At 34.8% G+C, this 22178-nt stretch overlaps 1 protein-coding gene across 1 annotated transcript in view; it reads left to right on the forward strand.

The window, feature by feature from the left end:
- The window catches only part of UBL3 (ubiquitin like 3), a 66481-nt gene that overhangs the window by 38474 nt on the left and 5829 nt on the right, over positions 1 to 22178 (forward strand). Inside the window, exons 2-3 of the mRNA XM_036080404.2 lie at positions 16246 to 16354; positions 20873 to 20959. Coding sequence (XP_035936297.1) covers positions 16246 to 16354; positions 20873 to 20959 — 196 coding nt within the window. The remainder of the gene's footprint in view (positions 1 to 16245; positions 16355 to 20872; positions 20960 to 22178) is intronic.

Raw genomic sequence — 22178 nt, forward strand, 5'->3', positions numbered from 1 at the left:
GACTCTGTGTCTTCATTTCTTTCTCTCTAGTTTGAATCCTCACTGAGCTTTCTCTACATTTTCCAGCCCTTCACCCCTGCCCCAGTCTTCTTGTCTTCATGGAAAAACTAGTCCAAAACAATCCCATATGCATAGCAATAAATCTTTCTGATTTGAACCTATGTTAATAATTTGTTTGAATCTCTGTTTCTTGGGCTGAGGAGATGATGCTACCAAGATTTGTATCACCAAGAGCAGTCAGTGGTGGAGGGAGATTTACAGAAAATGAACAAATGAAAATATCAAGCTATAACCCTGCCTCCAGTAAATATAACATACAAGACAACACTAAGAATTGGAATCAAAAGTTAATTCGGTATATTTCTAGAGTGATTTATAGAAGTTGTGGCAATATTTGCCCTTACAGTTAACTTCCTAACAGATTTTTTTGTTTTTTGTTTTTAAAGCCAGAACAAGTCAGATTTATTTATTTAGGAAGCATATGTTTTGGAGGTGAATGGGGCAGTCCAAGAGCTTCAGCTTACCCAGAGGCTTTGACTATATAGTGATACTGAAGTAAATTCTTATATATGTATGTATGTGAGCAGTTCAGTAAATAAATAACAATGAGGGAAGTAATAAAACCATTCAACTTCAGAAGAACCTGAAATATCAGATGAGTCATATGAAGTAAAACCATGTTGTACTCTAAAAAATTTGAATGCTCTGCAGGTTAAACTAGCTAAAACTTTTTAATAGTTATAGGCAATTTAACATAGTGGCTAAAAGCAGGGTTGGATTGAAACCCAGTTCTGGTACTTCTTAGCTGTTGGACCTTGGGCAGGTTCTTGAGTCTCTGCTTCAGTTTCCTCCTCTGTAAAACATGGGCATAATGATAGTAACTTTCCTATAGGGTTGCTATGAAGAGTAAACGGTAGAAATAGGTAAAACACCTAAAAGAGGAGCTTGCACATAGTAAGTTATGTGTGGTTGTGACTATTAGAAGTGTTACTACTTTTCACTGCATATTAGGTATATCTTAGTCATATTATTATATAAAATAGACTCTTAGGAATTCTCTGGGAAACTGACAAGCCATATATAGACTTTTTTCTATAGAAATGTAATCTAGGTTACAAACAGTGGATTTACAAATGAAACCTTGGGACATAAAAGTTTATAAGTTAGAATTGGTTAGGATCCAAATTATTTAGAATTTGCTAAATTAAAGCCGTTAATAGTAGTTGTTCTCCCCGAAGGCATGAGGTCCTGTATACATAAAAGCTTATGTATATGTGATCAAAATCACTAACTCCATTCACGAGCGAATAGCCTGAATACTTGAATGTGAAATGAATGTTTGCTGTGTTCAAAGTTTAAGAGTGCCAAGAAAAAATATTGGCTTCAATAGGTAGGTAAGAACTGTAACAGTAACTTTGGGTAGAATTGTACCTTTGTTATTTTGTAGGCCTGATGCATTTAGTTCTTCCCCAAAACTGCTGTCAGAAAACATAATCACGTGCATAAGGCAATTTCATGATCTTAGAAGCACATACTAAAGTGTGCCTGCTAATTTCTCTTGCTTTTGTAGGTCTTGAATATTTGTGGATTCACATGGTAGGCCTATGATAAGTGCCCAGTAAATATTTGTTGCATGGATGAGTTATCATACACAGGATTAAGCAGGGAGAAGGAGGCACAGAATACCCAGGAAGACCAGTTAGTAGATAACTAGTGATAATGGTCTAAACTAGAATGTTGACAGAGGGAATGGGGTTGAGGGGTGGAGAAAGAATAGATGCAATAAACACTGCGGAAGAAAAATTAATAAAACCTTGTAACGAGCAGCTATGGAAAAAATAATTGTGACCAAAATAACATTTAAAATCATATCCACTAGCAGCCTCCCTTGTTGAGGCATCCATGTTCTTCATATCTTCTTCTAACTTTCAGATTCATTATCATATTCTCTACATTAACCTTTACCTGAATACTTACTTTTCACCTAACAAACAGAACTAAGCTAGGCCAGAAAAGGTCAACATACAAGTGGGCATGTGTGTGTGTGTGTGAGAGAGAGAGAGAGATGGGGGAGTTGGGGGGAGGGGGTGTTAATAGGGAGTGCCTCTTAGCATTGTTGAATTGCTTCTGCAGAAAATTGGGAAAAATTATTTTATTATATTACCTAAGATAGCAACTTTTATGCCATAGTCATACTTTATAAAACTTTGAAGATAAAGTAAGAACAGTACCTTAGGGATTGGTAATTATTCAAACATTAACATCATCAATATTCTGAAAATAAAAGAAAATCTAATTTAGGAAATGAAAGTGATAGGAACACTGTCATTAGTTCTTATAATAAGAGGTTCAGAGACTCATTAAATATCTTTCCCAGACTTTTATATCTGTTTTATGGTGTTAGTTACTCTGTGTTATTGTTGATATAAGTTAGCAACTTCTGAAATTTCTCACATATTCTTGCAGATGGTGTTTAATAGACACGAACATAAGCTATTTCACTGGTTTAAAAAAAACCCAAAAACATTGCTCAGCATATAGTCCAAGTCCGAGGGTTGTCATACTTAACTGAATTGCATCAATTGAAGATTTCTATCTTCTGGTTTCTTCATAACCTTACACGAATCTTCTTTATCTCTCTCTGGACCTAAGTTTCTAAATTTGCAAAAAGTATAATGTGGTATTTTCAGCTCAGTGCCGGGGTCCTTTAGTTCTTGAATTATTTCTCTGGCAACAATACGTCTGCTGTTTTCTTGTCCATGTATTCAGATAATTATCTAATCTGCTCGTAACAGTTTTTCCTGTTTATAAATATTTCTTCTTTTGCTGTTAGTCATTTACTTTTCCCCAGTTCACCTGACCTTTTCCTAAACTATTTCTTTGTGAACATTTCCCTTTTAGTTGTAATTTGTACTGCAGTTCTCTATTTCCCCTCTTTGAAACCATCTGCTGTCATTTGTTTTGCTTTCTGTATTGTAATACTAGATGTTTTGATGTTGCTGGCTTTATATTCTGTAACAACTTTTTATGAACATTCAGGGTTTTGTGTGTGTGTGTGTGTTTTATGAATAGTATAATGCATTCACCTCCAATGACTAGCACTCAATGATTGTGTTAATTAACATTCTTAGATAGTATATCCTGCATAGATCTTATGCTATATTTTACTAATAATTGTATTTAATGTTATCTGCCTGTGTGGATGCGTTTATCACAGTTGCTTGTTTCATTCCCTGTTTGTTATGTAGAGCTCTGCTGCTGAATAATTCGTCAGCCTAATCCTAAGTAAACTGATACATTATTTGAGTTTCAAAATTTAATAAATAATAATTAAAGCACACTTATATTCAAGTAAGAATCCCTGAGTATTCCAGAGACATTAATTTATAAATGAGAACCTCCATATTAAGAGCACATGAGGTCATGGCTATCTGGGGCACCACTAAGTGACAGTATCACTAGTCACAGGTTGATGCAAATTGTCTGTGCAAGCTGAATAGGACTGCAAAGCACAGGCAGCCTGGAACAATTGTTTTCTTCATGGACAGACAAAATGTATTCTTCTTAAATAGGAGAGCTTGCTATCACTTTTGAATAATGAGTTGACTGACAAACATATTGTAAAGAATAGAATGATTTTTTAAATGTCTTTCTTTCTTTCCTTTTCAGGGCAATGGTTTTTCATTATCACTGTGGTCTGTTTCAGGGCTTATATTCCATAATAGTTGTGTATGGAAAATAGTGAGTCTATTATCACCTAACTGTAACAGTAAAAAATACTAAAATAAATTTTTTCTTGGTGATTATTGGTAGATCTGCTTCCTGGTTATAGTGTTACATGTACATTATCGAAATATTTTAAGAATATTGTCTGTAGTCTGCCATATTCTGGTACATTATTCATTCATCTTCCAGCATATTAAGTACCTACTATTTTTCAGGCACAGTAAATCATATGAGGTTAACTATATGAATTAATTTAATATGCATTTTTTCTTCTTTTGATCTAAAATGAAGATTAAATTAGGAAACAAAAAACAGCCAAAGGCACCTCATCTCCACAACTGTTCCTGTTGATATAAGTTAGCAACTTCTGAAGGAAGAGAACTATTAAGAAGTCCTAAGATTGATTTACCACCCTCAAAGACCATGATTTAATTTGGGAGTTAAGACATAAATATAATGTATCTTGCTACAATAAATGATATGATATATGTAGGATGACCTTATAATTTATTATGTAGGTGGAGATACTTTTGAGAATAAAAGGGAGCACTGTTCATTAGAATAGTAATACCACAAATGTAAATCAGAATTGTCCCAGGCAAACATGGATATATAGGACTGCTTCAGCACATGCCCATGATTGGATAGAAACTCTGAGTGAGGAAGGGGCAGTGGAGGCTAGAGTGGTCACATAGGCTTCAAAGGAGGCATTAGAACTGAATGAACAGAAGCAGGAATTCATTCTTGTGATTCTTGGCAGGATAGGATTTATAATGAATTTATCAATTTGGTTGGAATAGAAATTTAGGTAGGGAAATAGTAGTAATTGGATTGGACTGAGAAGTTTGGACTATGAACTATGCGATCTTAAGTTACTTAACCTCAGCATCCCTACTACAACACAGAGGTGATAGTACCTAGCCCGTAGGGTTGTGTAACAATTAACTGTATACTTCATGCAAAGTACTGTATACTATTTGTAAATGACAGTAAATGTTAGCTACCTGTAGCACAATGACAAAATTTTAAACTGTCGAAATTGTCTGGCAATGTGCAAGATGGTTTGGGGGTGAGAGAGGCAGCAAAGAGAATTTTAAAGAATTTAGTAACCTAGTAAAGGGGAAGAAAAGAGCAGAGTAAATGACGATGCTGAGCCTTCAGGCCTGAGTAACTGGGAGACCAGGAGAATTTAGCAGAAATAAATCAGTCAGGAGGGATACCTCTTATTTAGGAAGAGAGAAGTTTAAACAGATCGATTTTGAAGAGACAGCAGGCTATCCAATTAGAAATGGTCAGCTGGCAGTTGGAGAAATGAAATTCGTGCCTCATGGAGAATTAGTTTGGGAATGTCCCACATAGGTGGCAATTGAAGCCTCAGGGGTAGATGAGATCTCTGATAGAGTGTTGGGGAAAGAAAAGATTGATGAGGGAACCTTGGAAAGCCCATATTTGGAGTACAAGAGGCAAAAGAACAACTAAAAGAGAGGGTCAAAAGCAGGAATAGTAGTAGTATTCCCCAAAGTATGTTTTACCAAAAACTAGATCTGTGGGTTGGGTAACAGGTAATAATGGGAAAGAAAAATTGGTTCTGTGGTTAAATACTGCAACTGTGTTAAAGTTAGATGAATTTGTTCACTAAAAGAATTCTCTGGGTTTTTAATATGTTAACATACATGGCAGATTTCCAAGACAGGAATATATGAAGCAGTGTTTTGCAAATTCACCTGACCGCTGAACTGTTTTCTCTCCCAGAATACTTCATGGAAGCTAGTGTTTCAGAAAATACATTTGGGGAATTACAGAAACCTAATGAGGAAAGACTTTCAAGAAGGAAGGAATAAACTGTGTCGGATGTTTACAGAGGGATTAAGGAAGATGAGAAATGAGAAGAAGCTATTTGATGTTTTTTATTAGATGGTCATAAGTGACCTTCAAGAGTATGGTTCAGTAGTGTGGCTTCAGTAGGCAGATTTATAGGGAATTAAAGATCAGAGTTAGCGATGAGGAAGTGAAGGCACTGGGTTTGCATCATTCCACCTCTGTTAATTCAAATAAAAAGTGACTGATTGGAATAACTTGGTCATTACTGAATGCTTACATATCCTATGCATATTTTTTATCATACATAATAAAATTGTTATATTTCAAATAACATGCCCTTTTTGTATTATTAGAGCTGGAGGGGACTTTTAACAGTCATCTAGGACAGTCCCTCAGAGAACCATTAGTTTCACTTATAGGGCAAAGGCACACATTAAAATTATTTTGTTTTCTAGCCACAGCCATGGCATCAAGTCTAAGCCATTTTCCTCATTAAAAAAAAAAAAAAAAAGTTTATGGAAAAATAAGCCTTTTCAAATATGTGTTTTTAAGATGCCCATCTTAATGTGAGTTTTAGTCTAACATTAAAGACCATCTCTGGGAATATCTTATCCTTTCATACAGCAGTGATGCAAATATTTAATTCACAGTTATAGTGCAAAAAAATTAAGTCACTTTGACGTCCTCTAACAATAGATATAAATAGGTTATTTTAATTACAACCATTTCAACGTTTTTTATGGTAAAATGTTATGCCATAAGACTGATTACTGATTTTTCATTACATGCAAATGAGGTTCCACATCAACATATTATGCCCAATAAATTTGAAATTCAGTAAATAAACTTCTTCAGTGGCCTGCCTTTATTAGCCCCACTGCCTCCTGAGGCGGTTGAATGCTTTATAGCAAATTATAAGTACTGATTGATTATGTTTTGATCATCTTTGTATCTCCTACAGCATCTAGCCTAGTACCTTGTTTACCAGACTTTTGTGTGTTCAGTCGTTTGAAGTGTCATCTGAAAGTAGACTCACAGGTCCCTCTTCCCCTTAAAGATTGACAAAGTCATTTTGGCATATGAAAGATTCTGAGAACTTTTGCAGTGAAGAAACTTTGAATTTTTTTGTAAATATTTTTTGGCTTTTAGATTGTAGTAAAATATACATCATATTTACCATTTTCACCATTTTTATACTTTGTATAAAATGAAATACTTTATTATATCAGAATTACCAAGATGAGATTACTCTCCAACTGTTTTATTACACTTCAATACTTTAAAACATCAGAGGATCAAGATTAATTATTAATGGGAAGTTATTTTTTTAACAAACCATCTTTGTTGGTTTGTAACAAACTAAGATCTTTGTGATCTTAACCGTTTTTAAATGTACAGTATACATTCATAATGCACAACCATCACCACCATCCCATTTCCAGAACTCTTTTCATTTGGCAAAACTAAAAATCTGTAATCATTAAACATTAACTCTCCATTTCCCTTCCTCCCGGCTCTTGGCAGACATCTTGTTTGAATTTTTTAACCTGGCATTTCCAAATTTATTTTACAGTATATAGGAACGCTTTTTTTTTTTTTTTTTTTCTTCTTAACATTTATATTCCCTAGAAGTTCTGTCACTCAGAGAAATAGAATTAGTTTTCAGGTAGCATATAGCAGATTAAGGAGTATTTTGTCTCAAAAGTTGTGTGAATCCTAAGAGAAAAGCAAGCCCTTCTGGAGTGGCTATTTGAATAAAACGTAAGTCCAGTATTTAGAAGGATGTAGGGAGAGGTTGGGAGAGTGTTTGGGGAGACACTGAAGTGTGCTAGAACAAACCCTGACTTCAGAGAGAAAACCTGGGCAGTGCTATTCTGCTTCGCCACTAACTAGCTAGCCACCCGGGGCCGCTTTTCCCTTGTCTATACCCTGTCTGTGAACTGGATGAATTCTGAGACTCCCCCCAAGTCTTAAAGTCTTAAAAGTTGAATGAGGAAAATTGTAAAAGACATGAGATTTAAAGTAGTACCGAGAATTTGATAATAGCATAGAAGAAGTAGGAGGGAAAGAATCTGGGAATTGATACCCCCAGCAAAAGGGCAAGCACTCACCTCAAGGGGAATATGGTGCAAGGCTCAAATAATGGCAAGCCAAGACAAATATAAGAGATACAGACATCTAAAAGATTCATCCTGTGTTCTACCCATTTTATCGGAGTAGCTAGGTGATTAGAGACAAGAAAAAGAACTATATAGTAGATACTAAAATAAGATGTGTGCTAAAACTACTCCAATGAGATACTATATGTAAGGAAAACTTCTGGTGCATAGTTGATATTCAATAAATATTAATTTCCTTCCCCATGATTTCAGGCTTTTAGCCAAAAAACGTACACCATCCTATTTCTACTAACGGGAGATGGGCAGAGAAAAGAAAATTGTCATCCTCCTGAAATATGTGAACATAATATTATGAATATAGGAAAGGCTACTCTCTCCCTTCCCCAATGTTCTCTTTATTGCTTTGCCTTTGCCAGTTCCCTTTCTCCTATCTATAATTTAATATCTTCAGTGCTTGGTTGACAAACAGTTGTACTGAACTGTTGTTCTTAATTAAGTGAGTCATAAGACCTGAAAGTCTTTCTCAAAACAAAGGTTTCCCTAGATACAGATCCAGTGTCCCAGAGAGACTACTTTGGTTTCATTCAAATTCGCTATTTAGTTGATAGTACGTATAGGAAATTAGACTACTACACTTGCATATTTGAAATCTGGTTAAAGCAGCTGGTTTGTATCTTACAGTCAAGTTTTAAAGTGATATAGAACTGTAATTCAATTTCAGAACCAACATGTTTTCTAAGTTTATAGGATTTGGAACTTGAAAAATTATAATTTTAAGAATAATTTGCAAGGTTTCTCAAGAAAATATATTGTTCAGTCTTCACATGGAATTTTAATTTTACAAAAGTCTCCCAAACTTATTTTAAACTATATGTGTGTTATAAAGTATTTAAAGAGAGAGCATTATATAGTTAATATAAATGTGATCTACTAAACTAATGATGGTTATGATGATGACGATGATAGATAATTTGTGATAATAGCTAATTAGGCACTGACTGTGTGCCAGGCACCAAAGCCTTATAAATTTTGAGCTACATTATTTGATTCTGAACTGTATTTATAAGAACCCAATGGTTTGTTTCTTCACTGATGAGGAAAAAAAATCCATCTATATTTTCTAGAAAGCAAGTAGGCTAATTTAATATTGTTGTTAATTCATTTGTATAACTCAGCAGTTTCTTGTTTGTGTTCAGTGATCAAAAAATAATTTAATGAATAAATAGTTGACAGGTTCATATAATTTAAAAAGCATTAAATGTTGCTTTGGAATGTCATTCTCGATCTACATTTTAAGGTGAGTTAAATGTTCTGGAAATCCACATTCCAACTAAAATGAGATGTCATAAAAGCTTTACTTGGGAACTTAAACTGGAGAACTGTCTAGCTTCCCCTTTGCCTATCGTTCAGGGTAGGTAAGTGTTTTTACAAATAAAAAGGAATTCCACTGAGTTTTTACCTATAAAGATTTTATATTTCATGTATATTAGAATTAACATCATGCTGAGTACTAAAAAGAAAATAGAAAAAGATCCTGTAGTTTCAGTCCATTTAGCAAATCTCAGTGTACTTTGGTTTATGACTCCATAATACAAGTAAATTCATAGACAAGAATTCAGGTATATTTTCTTAGAAGTTAAAAATCTGTTTCCATGGATGCCTCATATAACTTCTTCATAAATAGGATTGCTGCTTCATTCCAGTGGGGAATAGGAATGCTTTCTTGGCTTCTCTAATTCTATTTTGAAATTCTTTTTCTACTGTTTCTTCAAAAATTTAGTTTCATTATTTCATCCAGGAGGATGAGGCTAAGGAGGATTTATTTATGCCATCCCATCTCAAATACATGTAAGCCAGAGTGTGTGTGGATTGGGGTGGGGAGTGTGGGGCACCAAGCATTCCACACACAAGAAACAACCTGTGTAAAGGCCTTAAGGCAAGTAAGAACTTGGCACTTTTGAGGAACTGAGAAAAGGTACCTGTGGTTGGACCATAGTGAGGGCAAGAGTGGTTGAGATGGTGATGGAGAACAATATGAAGACCATGGTAAGGAATTTGCTGGGACCACCCGGTTCACTTGACCTGAGTGGTGAACATCAGATACTGTGTTGTTAGCACACCCAGGTTCAAATCTCAGCTTACGCACTTACTAAAGTCTCTAAATTCATTCCTACACCTCTAAAATAGGGGAGTAATACCTGCTTCAGAAATGGGCTAGGTGAGTAGTAACTAAGAGCAATACCGGAGATACAGTAAAGCCACACAATAAATGGCAGGTGTTAGCATTTCTCCTTCTTTATTCACTGTGCCATATAGACCCTACTCTGGAATGTCAGACTCACAGGTTTTCCTTTTGTTGTTTTAAAAACTCATTCAGCTAATATTTATGAGCACTTAAAATTTTATATCCTAGCTACCCCCTCCCCCATAATTATGTTTTTATGTCTCATAGCTTCAAGGTTACAAAATCCTCAAGGGATTTCATATTAAATCTTTTGTAATCCAGGCACCAAGCACAGTGTCTGTTTCAGAAAATGTTTGAATAAATGAACAACTAAAAGAAAGTTTATGAAATATATGATTACCATATTTTAGCACTGCAATTGTTAGAATAATTTGTTTTAAATCAGTCCTATGTAAAAAAATGAGCACATTTCTCCCTCATTCCATTTTTCTGTAATGTTTAGCAAAAATTGAAAATATGCCATTTAAAATCTGTAACTCTAGGAACAAGAAAACATGCTTATCGATTTTAAAATACACATATTGTCTTAAAATAAGTCACTGATAGACTTACATACTTTTTTCTAGATCAAACCTCTATTTTCATACGTTATTTTTTAAAAAGCATTATTCATCTTCAAATGCAAATAAGAATAAGACAGACATATAATACCATATAAATTTTTAGCAAGTTGAGTGCTAGTTTTTTAAAATATCTTATTTGGAGAAATTTATAGATTCACATGCACTTGTTATAAGAAATAATAACAGAGAGGGGCGCTTGGGTAGCTCAGATGGTTAAACGTCTGCCTTCGGCTCAGGTCATGATCCCAGGGACCTGGGATCGAGTCCCACATCGGGCTCCCTGCTCCTTGGGAGCCTGCTTCTCCCTCTGCCTCTCTCTCTCTCTCTGTCTCTCATGAATAAATAAATAAAATCTTAAAAAAAAAAAAAAAAAGAAAAATAATACAGAGAAATCCCGTATACCCTTCACCTGGGTTTCCTATTGGTGACGTCATCTTATATAACTGTAGTACAGTCTCACAGCAGGAAATTGACAGTGATAAAATCCACAGACTTCATTCAGGTTTCTCCAGTTTTTCATGCACTTGTTTGTGTGTGTATGCATTTAGTTCTGTGCCTTTTTATCACATATGCAGATTCATGTGACCATTCACCCCAGTAAGAGAACAGTTCCATCACAAGCATCCCTTGTGCTTCCCTTTTATAGATACAGCCACCCCTTCCCTTCCCCTCTTCCTAAAACCTGGCTACCACTAACCTGTTCTCCATTCCATAGTTTTGTCATTTCAAGAATATTATATATTTGGAATCATATAGTATGTAACCTTTTGGGGTTGGCTTTATTTACTCTGTATGATCCCCTTGAGATAAATTGAGAGCTCTTAAAAAGTGACTTGCAAAGAAAGTCTAACATCTTTCCACTGGCCACTTGAGCTTGCCCTTTAGCAAAAAAGGCAGGAATGAGCACTACAAAGGCAGAAAGATTCTTCACTTGAATGTCACTTGTTTTAATCTTAGGAGACTGAGAGGAGAAGTTGGGAATTCCTTTCCTTCCTTCCCCCCCCTTCTTTCCTTCCTTCCTTCCTTCCTCTCTCTTTCTCTTTTTTTAAGATTTTATTTATTTATTTGATAGAACACAAAAGCAGGGAGGGAGCAGAATTTCTTTTCTGACCAACCTGTTGATCTCTTGGTAAAAAACAGCCATATTTCTTTTAAAGGGCATGGTCCATCTCCATACTTGTCTGTTTTATTTCCAAAGACCATTCCAGTTAATTCCATCTTCCAGTCTCCCTTTTTACTTCCTCTTTTTTCACCCTGACGAGTTGAAAACAAATTGTTGTGTGAATTAAGTTCTAGATGAGATTTCTCCAAATTGTTATAATCTGACAAATAGAGATAACTTGAAATTACATGCATAGAAGAGTTCTTGTCATTTGCATTGGTCATACAGGAAATGATTAAGGTTGCTACCTCACTAAGAGTCTTGTTTGGATTTGTTTTGCCTCAAAAGTAACTATGAAATGTATCATTCATTTGGATAATCTGAACATCCCTTGGGAATTTTATTCATAATAGGAGGTCCGTCTCATATCGAGTCATTTGGAGTCTTGATTAACAGTTTTATTTTTAGACAAGTATGTACCTGTAGTATATCACCTTTTAAGCTGTAAATAAGAGTTGTTTTTAATCCATTGTCAGTGTGTCAAGAATTCTAGTACCCCACAAGCAAGAGTTCTTTTAAGGTATTTTCTAGATTGACTTAGCATGGCTTCAAAGAAGTAAAAAGATCTTTCATTAATAAATATTTAAATAAATGGAACATAATCTTTTAAAGGAAACTAGCTCACATTTATAGGAATTGCCATACAATTACTGAGAGGAGGTATAATTGACATTATTTATCTGAATAAGCTTGAGAAAGTTCTTACTATGACATAGGAGTAATTAACTACTGACCAACCTGTGTATCCAGTTGTTTATCTGGGTGATTGCTTTCAAAATTTTTTCTAAAGAAAGCATGGAAATTTAGTGTTTTCCTCCATTGGTGTTACAGCCCTAAGATACACTTGCCTATATATTGGGGCAGATGTATACTTCTAGTCTAGGAGCAAGGTTGTCACACAGAGATAAACATAGGAACAAGTCCAGACTCATCCATTAATCTTCCATATCAATAACCCAGTCTTTAGCTTCATTTGAAAATTAAGTACAATCAGAATTAATTTTACCTTTGAAAATGCCTTACTAAATTATAGTATTTATATAAACTGTGGCATGTTACTGACAATGAAGATCCAGAGCCTGACAAATTAAGCACTGAGGTGTTTACATGTTGGAACTATCCACATGTCCATACAACTACCAAAAAGGACCATTCCCATTCTTTTTTTTTTTTAAGATTTATTTTATTTATTATTTTTAGGCAGGGGGAGAGGGAGAGAGAGAATCTCAAGTAGGGTCCCCACTGAGCATGGAGCCTGATGCAGAGCTCGATCTCACCACCCTGAAATCATGACCTGAGCTGAAATCGAGAGTCAGACCCTTAACCGACTGAGCCACCCAGGCGCCCCCGCATTCCCATTCTACATACCGCACTGGCCATTTGATAAAATGCCCAGAATGCTGAAGCCTTTATTTGAATCTTCGTGCTGACCTTTCCAGTCTGCATTTCCACTTGCATACTGAAACTAAAGAAACTGAAATATTAGTCAACAAATATTGAACACCTACTATATGCTAGCCATTGTACCAGGCACCAGAAGTGTTTCAGGCAATGTGTTACTTTACACAGCAATTTAAGTTTGTGGGTTTATTGCTGTTATTTTTAATTTGGGACATAAACTTTCTTCCTGAAGTAGTCTTTAAATGTTATTGTCAGTTTTAGATAGTTTTAAATGTAATATTTGATGGTTTCTTAGATTTATGTATTTATAGACTTAGAGTTTTCATATTTTCTTTTTTCCCTACCCGGAGGGGTGATTAGGTTCTCAATAGATTTTGAAATCTTACCTTGCATCTTGTTCTGATTTTGTAGCCCAAAGCTCTACCATGAGTTATAAACTTTAATGTTTTCTGGGGCCAGGCAAGTATGATAATAAGTGTATGAAGCAGGCCAGTGTGAATAAGTAGGGCTCAGTAGGGTCTGTGTCAAACTAAAAAGTTTATGTCCCCCTGTAAACATTAAAAAAAAAAAAATGTTTTTAAACCTGTCAAACACAGCTAGAGGCCAAAAGTTTCCAACATTCTGAAAATTGAGATGCACATACATTCTTTAGACCATTGATTTTGAAATACAAAGGTGAACTATCAGTTTACTGGTGACAGTGGTATATATTAGTTTTAAAATAAATTCTGGGAACTTTGCTGCATGAACCCATTTATGGTATGGGGAGTATATATTATTTAGTTTAATATATTGTGGACACCTTTGCATGTCAGATCATATAGATCTATACCTCATGTTGTTTAGTAACTACAGATTTCCTTAGTAAGGATATACCGTCACATATTTTTCCATTTCCATATTGATGGATAATAGGGAAAGTCTGAAGTATGCTTTGGCATTGTCTTTGCAGATTCTAAGAATTAAGTCTTTTTTTCCCCTTTTTCTTTGTTATTTTTAAATATTATAATTTGAATAAAAGCCCAATAGAAATTAGTTTTAAACTTTATTTTTTTTTTTTTTTTAAAGATTTTATTTATTTATTTGAGAGAGAGAGAATGAGAGACAGAGAGCACGAGAGGGAAGAGGGTCAGAGGGAGAAGCAGACCTCCCGCTGAGCAGGGAGGCCGACGTGGGACTCGATCCCAGGACTCCAGGATCATGACCTGAGCCGAAGGCAGTTGCTTAACCAACTGAGCCACCCAGGCGCCCCAGTTTTAAACTTTAAAGATGATTCTGGAAAAAAGTAGATTCATATAATTTACATAACTCTTAGGAAGCTTGAATTTAATTATATTTTTTTCTCGTTGAACACATGTGGCTGAACCATTATGAGGGGCATAATTTCTTGGGCATTAATGACTGAAGGACCCTTATACAATAGTATGAAGCCATTAAAAGATTCCATATAAATTCAAAGTATATAGTATATATTTATCAGTATTCACATATAAAGAGACAGCTGTAAATAGTGTATCTCTGAGAACTAAAATTCATATTGTAGAGATATTGCATTCCTTGCTTTAAGAATCACTCATTACTTATTTGTTATATGAAATAAATAAGTGGTGCTTTCTTAAAATTTAATCATTCTTATAAACTATTACTTGAATTTTGTTCAGATGGAACTTAAAAAGTTTCTGGATTGTATTACTTATTTACAGCAGTATGATTTTATCAGATCTCTTCCTGTATTACTTACGCTCTTTGGTCTAATTTCAAATTTCATTCTGGTTAAAAAAGGCAGCAAGAAATTCTTACTGGACATATAGAAAGAGCTTTTCACCTGGAATATAGATTTCTTTTTCTTTTATCTTCTAAAAAATTTTTATGGAAATAAAATGCACATACTGTTAGAATTTAATTTCTAGTATGGTATCTAGTTCTACTCCATCTAATATGGGATCCGGTCACATCCCAGTAAATGAGGAATTCTTTGTGCTTAGCATTTTTGTAGAGGAGATATTTTATAACTTTGAGTACATTTTCAAAGTCCTGAGGCACTGGGAATGGCGTTGGCCATGTTGGTGGTAGATAGTAAATCAGTGACCTGGTCTCTAAATGGTGCTGTGGTAGGCACCAATCTATTCATTGTAGACTTGGCCATCTTAAAGATGTTCTGGTATTTTTTTTTTAGAAGAAAAAAGTATTGGTAGCTGAAGAAGAGAGCTTGGCTAACCTGGGACCAGGCACAAGTCAAACTGGTACAATGATATTCTCTGTTCTTTATATATAAAGAAGCTAGGTTAGTCCCAGGACTCAGCTCTGGACTAGACCCAACTTTTGGGAAGGTCTTATTTGCTCTCTTTAACAGAGGCCTAGAAGTATAGAAAATCCCCCTTGCATTTCTGTAACTAATAGGGAAATGAGTGATGTCATGGTTTTTAAAAATAACATCAAGTTAATTATGGATAGAGAAAAAATTAAAAAGTGAACACTTAGAAATGTTTTACAAAAGGTATAAATAAACATATTTACTTGAAATGTAAATTCATTGGACCTCAAAAATGTTAATTCCATTATTTACCTTAGGTTATCCACTGAGGATGAATCTATGTCCTTTGTCACACACAGCTTCTCCTCTACCCTCCCAAAATAAATGATCCTGCATTTGGGTTTAACATAACAACTATTATTGATTCCCCCTTTAACCATTGTAAAGTTCTTTATTGTTTCTGGTTAATTTGTTTAGGTTTGAATAATTTTGTAGGATAAAGAGTTATATATAACTCAATGTTTTCCCTTTATTTTTTCTAAGTAGATTATCAACTAAATTTTTCTTCTGTTTAGTGGTGTGACCTGCAGCGTCACCTCTTTTGTTAGTTTTTCAGTGGAAAAAATGTATACTAAAGTAATAGTGATAACCTATAAAAAGTCCAACTCTGAACATTGTTGAAGTAGTTAAATACAAAAGCATAATGAATTTTGGTTTCCCTTTATTTATTAAGGCAAACATATCTGCCCCCCCATATATGTTAAATAATGGAAATGAAATCATATGCCAAATTCTCATTCTTTAAAAAAAAAGTCTTTACAGAATTTAAATAAATAAACAGAAAATAGCATTAGTAATAATTTAGAATGTGATTGAAATGAAAAGCCTAGGAGTAATTTTTTTACTTTCAAAATTTCAAGATTTATATTAAAAGAATCCTTGTCTTCTTTCAGATAAATTTGCGCCTCATCTTGGTAAGCGGGAAAACAAAAGAGTTCCTGTTTTCTCCTAATGATTCTGCTTCTGACATTGCAAAGCATGTGTATGACAATTGGCCAATGGGTGAGTGGTGTTTTTCTCTTGAGAATGAATAATGTTAATTCTTTATACCCTACCTTGTTTCACAAACATTTTGAAAATGTTATAAAGATTTAAGAGAAAAACAAATAATTGAGAGATTAGTCTTCAGAGTTAAAGGGGAAGGAACACTATATCTGTCCCTGGATTTTGTTCTTCAGCTACCTCATTGCAAAATAGGGAAGGAGCCAGTATGCAAAATCTGTTTTTGCCTTAGAACCGTTTTAATGTAAATGAAAATTATTTTTTAAAAGAAAAACACAAAGTAGCTAACACATGCACACAACTTTCCTATTAGTAAATCTGTTTATAACAAACACAAAGTAAAAGGAAAGAAAAACTATTTTTAACAAATTAAAATACATTCTCATTAGTCTCTCCTATCTATAACCTATTTAAAATTGAGTTTGACACAAAGTTAATTTCTAATTCATGTCACTTCATGTGTCCTCTGAACTACAAGAGCAAGAAGGTATAAAACCCATTTATGCATTGCATTTTCAAGCCAGTATACATGACAAACAAAATTTGAGGGAGTGGGGGAGTGGTATTCCTTCCTTTGTCTGATTCTTTTCCATGTAGTAAGACTTTGTCTTGCCATCCTAAAGTGAGTCTTTGGCTTGTGTTTTTCCTTTGAACTTTCTTTTTAGGGCATGTATTATAGTAATATGAATGTTTCAGCTGATTTAACATAATTTTACTAGCCAAATCAATTTGGACTTTTAAAGGACAAGACTCATTTCACCAAAGAACACAGTGTATTCAAAATGAATCAATCAGATCAGTGTTTCTCAGCCTTAAGTAATATATGGAACTCCTTTAGAGGAAGAAAATTCTTGTAGATTCCCTAGTGCTGACTTAAATTATTTTTATTACAATGTTTTTTTTTTTAAAGATAGAAACATGAAACCCAACTAAGATGCTTTATCCTTATTAACTCATACACAACCATAAAACAGATCTAAAAAGAAAATGGAAATATAACTCTAAAACCAGTAATGTTCTAATTAACAACATTAATGTGCCAGATGATACATTTTTGCTTAAACCAACTCACTGCTTGCACCATGAATGTAGTACTGTTGAGTTTGGCATGCCTGTGCTCCTGCTTGCTATATGAGGACCCAGTTATCTGCAGATTCACCACAAAACCTTCATTCACACAGTGTACCCAATTGTCATTTAGCCTTCACTTAGCAAGAATGCATTGTTTATGTATTTAGTCAACCACTGTTCTTTTCTTATTAGCCTCTTGACAATTAAAGAAGTACTGCTTGGTGCCAGTACAATCATAAACTGCATATGTGGGCAATAAATCCCAAGACTGTACTTGGTTATAAGGTGATTATTTGAATTATCTAGATAATCTCTTCCAGATTATCATTAAAATGAAAATATGATTTAAAAATTCTTGAGGAGGACTTTCAGAACCTAAGAACATGGCTCTGTTGTTTATGAGCTCAGGATTCATAGACATGCATTTAAGAAACACTGATTTGGACAAATACTTTCAAATGACTGGATCTTTCTTCCATTGATAATTAAGGGACTAGTCAATGTTAGTTCCTAAATCAGGGAGGGACTAAAGCGAAAGGTTGGAGGTAAGAAGGAATTTCAGAAAATTCCTTCAGAAAAAGCTAAAATAGACTAAACTTGGGGCTCTTAGAATATGGGATTATCCTCATAAGCCAGGCATGACAGTACCCATCAGTAGGAAAAGCATTTTTTAAATACTTAATAGTGATGTTGTACTAAATACGATCTAGAAAATTACTTTTGTGATTTGGGGAGGAGAGGGTAAAGATCAGTTTTGACATGTATGGTATTGTAGAAAAGATTACACAACACAAAAAAGGGCAGTTCCTCTCAAAAATTTATTTTTGGGGGGCAGCATTATAACTTGTAAAAAAGGAAAAACTTTTACCTTCATAATTGTTTGATTTAGATATGAAAATTACTTTTAATTCCTTAAAAATCCTGATAAATAGTAACCGAAGGTAGGACTCGAGTGCAGGTGTTGGCCATACTGGTGTCCCAAATGAAGGAACCAGCCCTCTACCAGCACTGGAAATTGACTGTATCTATCCCACGTTACTTATTTTCACACATAAATTTTTGAGCCCAGCCTTTCCTAAGTTTGCCACTTCTACCCAGCAATTTTAGACAATGCAGGGAATAAAAATAAATTTTTCATTTTATCTAAAATATTTAAATTAACAATCTACATTTTATCTCATAATAGGTCAGCAAATGTAAATATTTGTTGGTGCTAATAATGAAAGTATAGTAAATATTAAATCGGTAGAAGAAAACACTTGGTGCAGTATATTTTTGGAAAGAGTTTTTCTTGGTCTACTCTTAGGCAGTTTAGTGGAATATATAGTTAATAGGTGGAATAGCTCTTACCAGCTCAGAGGTCCAAAAAAATATCCACTAAATATATGTTACTAGTTGCTGAAATTCCTCCTTAAAGCATTATTCTTCTATAGGTCTCTCTAAATTTCAGATCCTCTTGAGAGTTTGGAAAGGTAGATAGCATATTAAACCCAATGAAGGACATGGAAATCACAATACTCTGTATAAAATAATGAAGTATGTAGCTTCAAGTTTTTGCATCTCAAAACAATACTTAAAGATTTTTAGAATATTTTTTTTTCCAGTGAATTAGACACTGTCATTTGTCTTTATATGTATGGACACTTCCATCTTGACCAGAAATAGTCTATTAACCAGTAATTTTGGACCTTGAGAGCTTGTTTGGAGGTTCTAGCAGGGGAGCGCAGCTACTCGTATACCCTTGACCGAAGAACGGTCCTCCTCTATCGGGGAAGGTCGTCCTCTTCGACGGAGCGCACAGCTTCGGGAGGGACGCACATGGAGCGGTGAAGGAGGAAGGGGACACCCGCCTAGCCAGCCAGGTCAGCCGAATCAACCCTGGCGATCAATGGGGTGACAGATGTCGCAGCGATCACAAACTGAGGGTTCTAGAGGGGAGGGGGGTGGGGGGATGGGTTAGCCTGGTGATGGGTATTAAAGAGGGCACGTTCTGCATGGAGCACTGGGTGTTATGCACAAACAGTGAATCATGGAACACTACATCAAAACTAATGATGTAATATATGGGGATTAACATAACAATAAAAAATTTAAAAAACAGTAATTTTGGGAGCAATGAATTCATAGTAATCCATACTAAAGTGTTAGAGGTTTAGTTGATCTTTTTTCTAGAAGAAGAGGGACCTGGGAGCACTAGTGTCAGAAGGCAACAGAGGCGCACGCAAGTGGGGGAGGAAGGACCCGCAGAAAAAGCACCAGGGGGCTAGAGAAGAGAGGACTCCGTTTCATTTCTCTTGTCCCATTTCTCTTGTGCTGAGTCAGTGGGAGGCACGCTTTTATCAAATTCATATTCATCATTTTGAACACTCAGAAGGAAAAGTGCTCTACTTACCTCTTTTCTGTCACTTCTCTTTAGGATATTTTAAACTCATCCTTGTATTGACAGTTAGCTCCTGATAATAGGAGCTTCTTTAGGAAATAAACATATCATACAAGAATTCTTGAGAAAGATGATAATGGAATTCTTTTTTTTTTTTTTTTTTTAAGATTTTATTTATTTATTTGACAGAGAGAGACACAGTGAGAGAGGGAACACAAGCAGGGGGAGTGGGAGAGGGGGAAGCAGGCTTCCCACGGAGCAGGGAGCCCGATGCAGGGCTCCATCCCAGGACCCTGGGACCATGACCTGAGCGAAGGCAGACACTTAACGACTGAGCCACCCAGGCGCCCCGATAATGGAATTCTTAAATCTTTGTCACAATCAGAGCTTAAATGATTGTATCTACCAGCTAGTGAAATCACTAACCCTGTACCCTATCACATTATCAGTGTCCTTAAATCATTATTTTAACAGAATAGTATTCCATATTTCACTATAACATAAGTTGTACACAAAATGAAATATTCTGCTACCCATCCTACTCACCAGTTTTTTTATTTTCTTTATGTACTTTCCTATCACATTTGTGTAGTACCTTCTAATATATGTTATTTTCAAGTTTCTTCTTCTGAATATTTTGGGTAAAGTGAACTTAAAGTTGTGTCTTCTATAATGTTTATCATTTGGCTTCAGAAGACAAAGTATAAATCAGTGTTATCCAAAAGTAAACATTGTTAATTTTTTTGTTATTTTTAAAATTTGTGTTCTCCAGTTTTATTGAGGTATAATTTTTTTGTTATTCTCTGTATCAGTATATCAAAATCTTTGTTAAACTTATTGTCTCTAGCTTCAAATATATATTTTAGCAGGTACAAATATTGGAACATTATAATATTCTCTGTTAATTGCTGGTAATAGTAATTAATTTTCAAATGACATTTTTCTTTACCTAGTAGATTTTTCCCAACTCATTCATCTTAATCTTTAAACTTCAGGACTATAAACAATGCAGTAATACCTTAATTCTGTCTTGAAATACACCTAACAAGTTCACTGCTTCTTTTCAGACTGGGAAGAAGAGCAGGTCAGCAGTCCAAATATTCTACGACTTATTTATCAAGGGCGATTTCTGCATGGAAATGTCACATTAGGAGGTAATAGTCACCTTTGTAATGGGATTTAATGTCTGTCTCATGGCAGCGGCATTCATTTGTTTGTTTCAATGCTGTTGGCTGATTTTACAAAAATTATTTCAAACTCATGAATTCTGCCTGTTTTGGTAACTCAACTTCTTTACATTTTGCATTCTGTTAAATTTCATTTTAGCACTGTGATAAGTGTTTACTCCCTTATGAAATAAACTCTATCTCATTAGATGTAGGAATCCATACCTATTATTTTGTAAATGTAATTTTATTGTACTTCTGGATAATATAAATTCGATGTAATATTTTTAAGTTAAAGCCAGACACACAGAGTAGGCGAAGTTTATGATAATTGGTTTTCAGTTTGACTCTTATAATTGCCCGTCGTGCAAGAACGAAGGTAAATGTTATGTTAGAGAGACCTTGTAGTGTGAGGATTAAAAGAGCAGATTTAGAACCCAGTTATCCTAGTTGTATCCTGGCTCCGCTGCTTCCTGCTGTGTAATCTTGGGGAAGTTACTTAATTTTCCTCTGTGATAAAATGGGCTAACAATAGTGCCTACCTCCTAGATTAAGAGGGTTAAATTATATATTCACAGCACTTAGAACAAACACTTCTTTGGTATCACTGCTCTTTATATGTGATTGGAGAAATGTAGCTCAATAGTGCCCCCTTATGGGGTACCTTCTCTGCCATCAGCAGGGTTTGTTTTGTTTTTAGTACCTGCATTTCAAATATATTCTGATAATTAGATATTTGTAGGCTTAAAATTAAGTGATCTACTTTAATATTTTTGTTTAAATATAGTCTTTTTTCTCTAAACCTAACAACAAAATTGATCAATATATCTGGGTGTTTGATAAAGGTTGAATAACATTCAACTATGTGGTTTTTTGGTCACAATTTTTCTTTAGTTTCCCTGTGTTCTTGAATGTGAATAATAAAGGAGACAGTACACAGGGTCATGGTAGACTATCTTCAAATACTTGAATGGCTAGTATGGAGAAAGGCGCAGGCTAGCTTTGCATGGCTTGGGACTTGCTCTGTATAACCTTGAATTAGACTTAGGACCAACAGCTGGGAATTAAAAGCAGACAGATTACTATTCAATACAAGAAAGAATTTATTTGAGCATGTGAAGCTGCCTAAAGAAAGAATAGACCACTGAGGAAAAAGAGTGAAATCCTTTTTATTGGTTACATACAAGCAGTAGGTACAGCCATGGGT

This window comes from Halichoerus grypus, chromosome 4 (genome assembly GCF_964656455.1).
Source record: "Halichoerus grypus chromosome 4, mHalGry1.hap1.1, whole genome shotgun sequence".
Lineage (NCBI taxonomy): Eukaryota > Metazoa > Chordata > Mammalia > Carnivora > Phocidae > Halichoerus > Halichoerus grypus.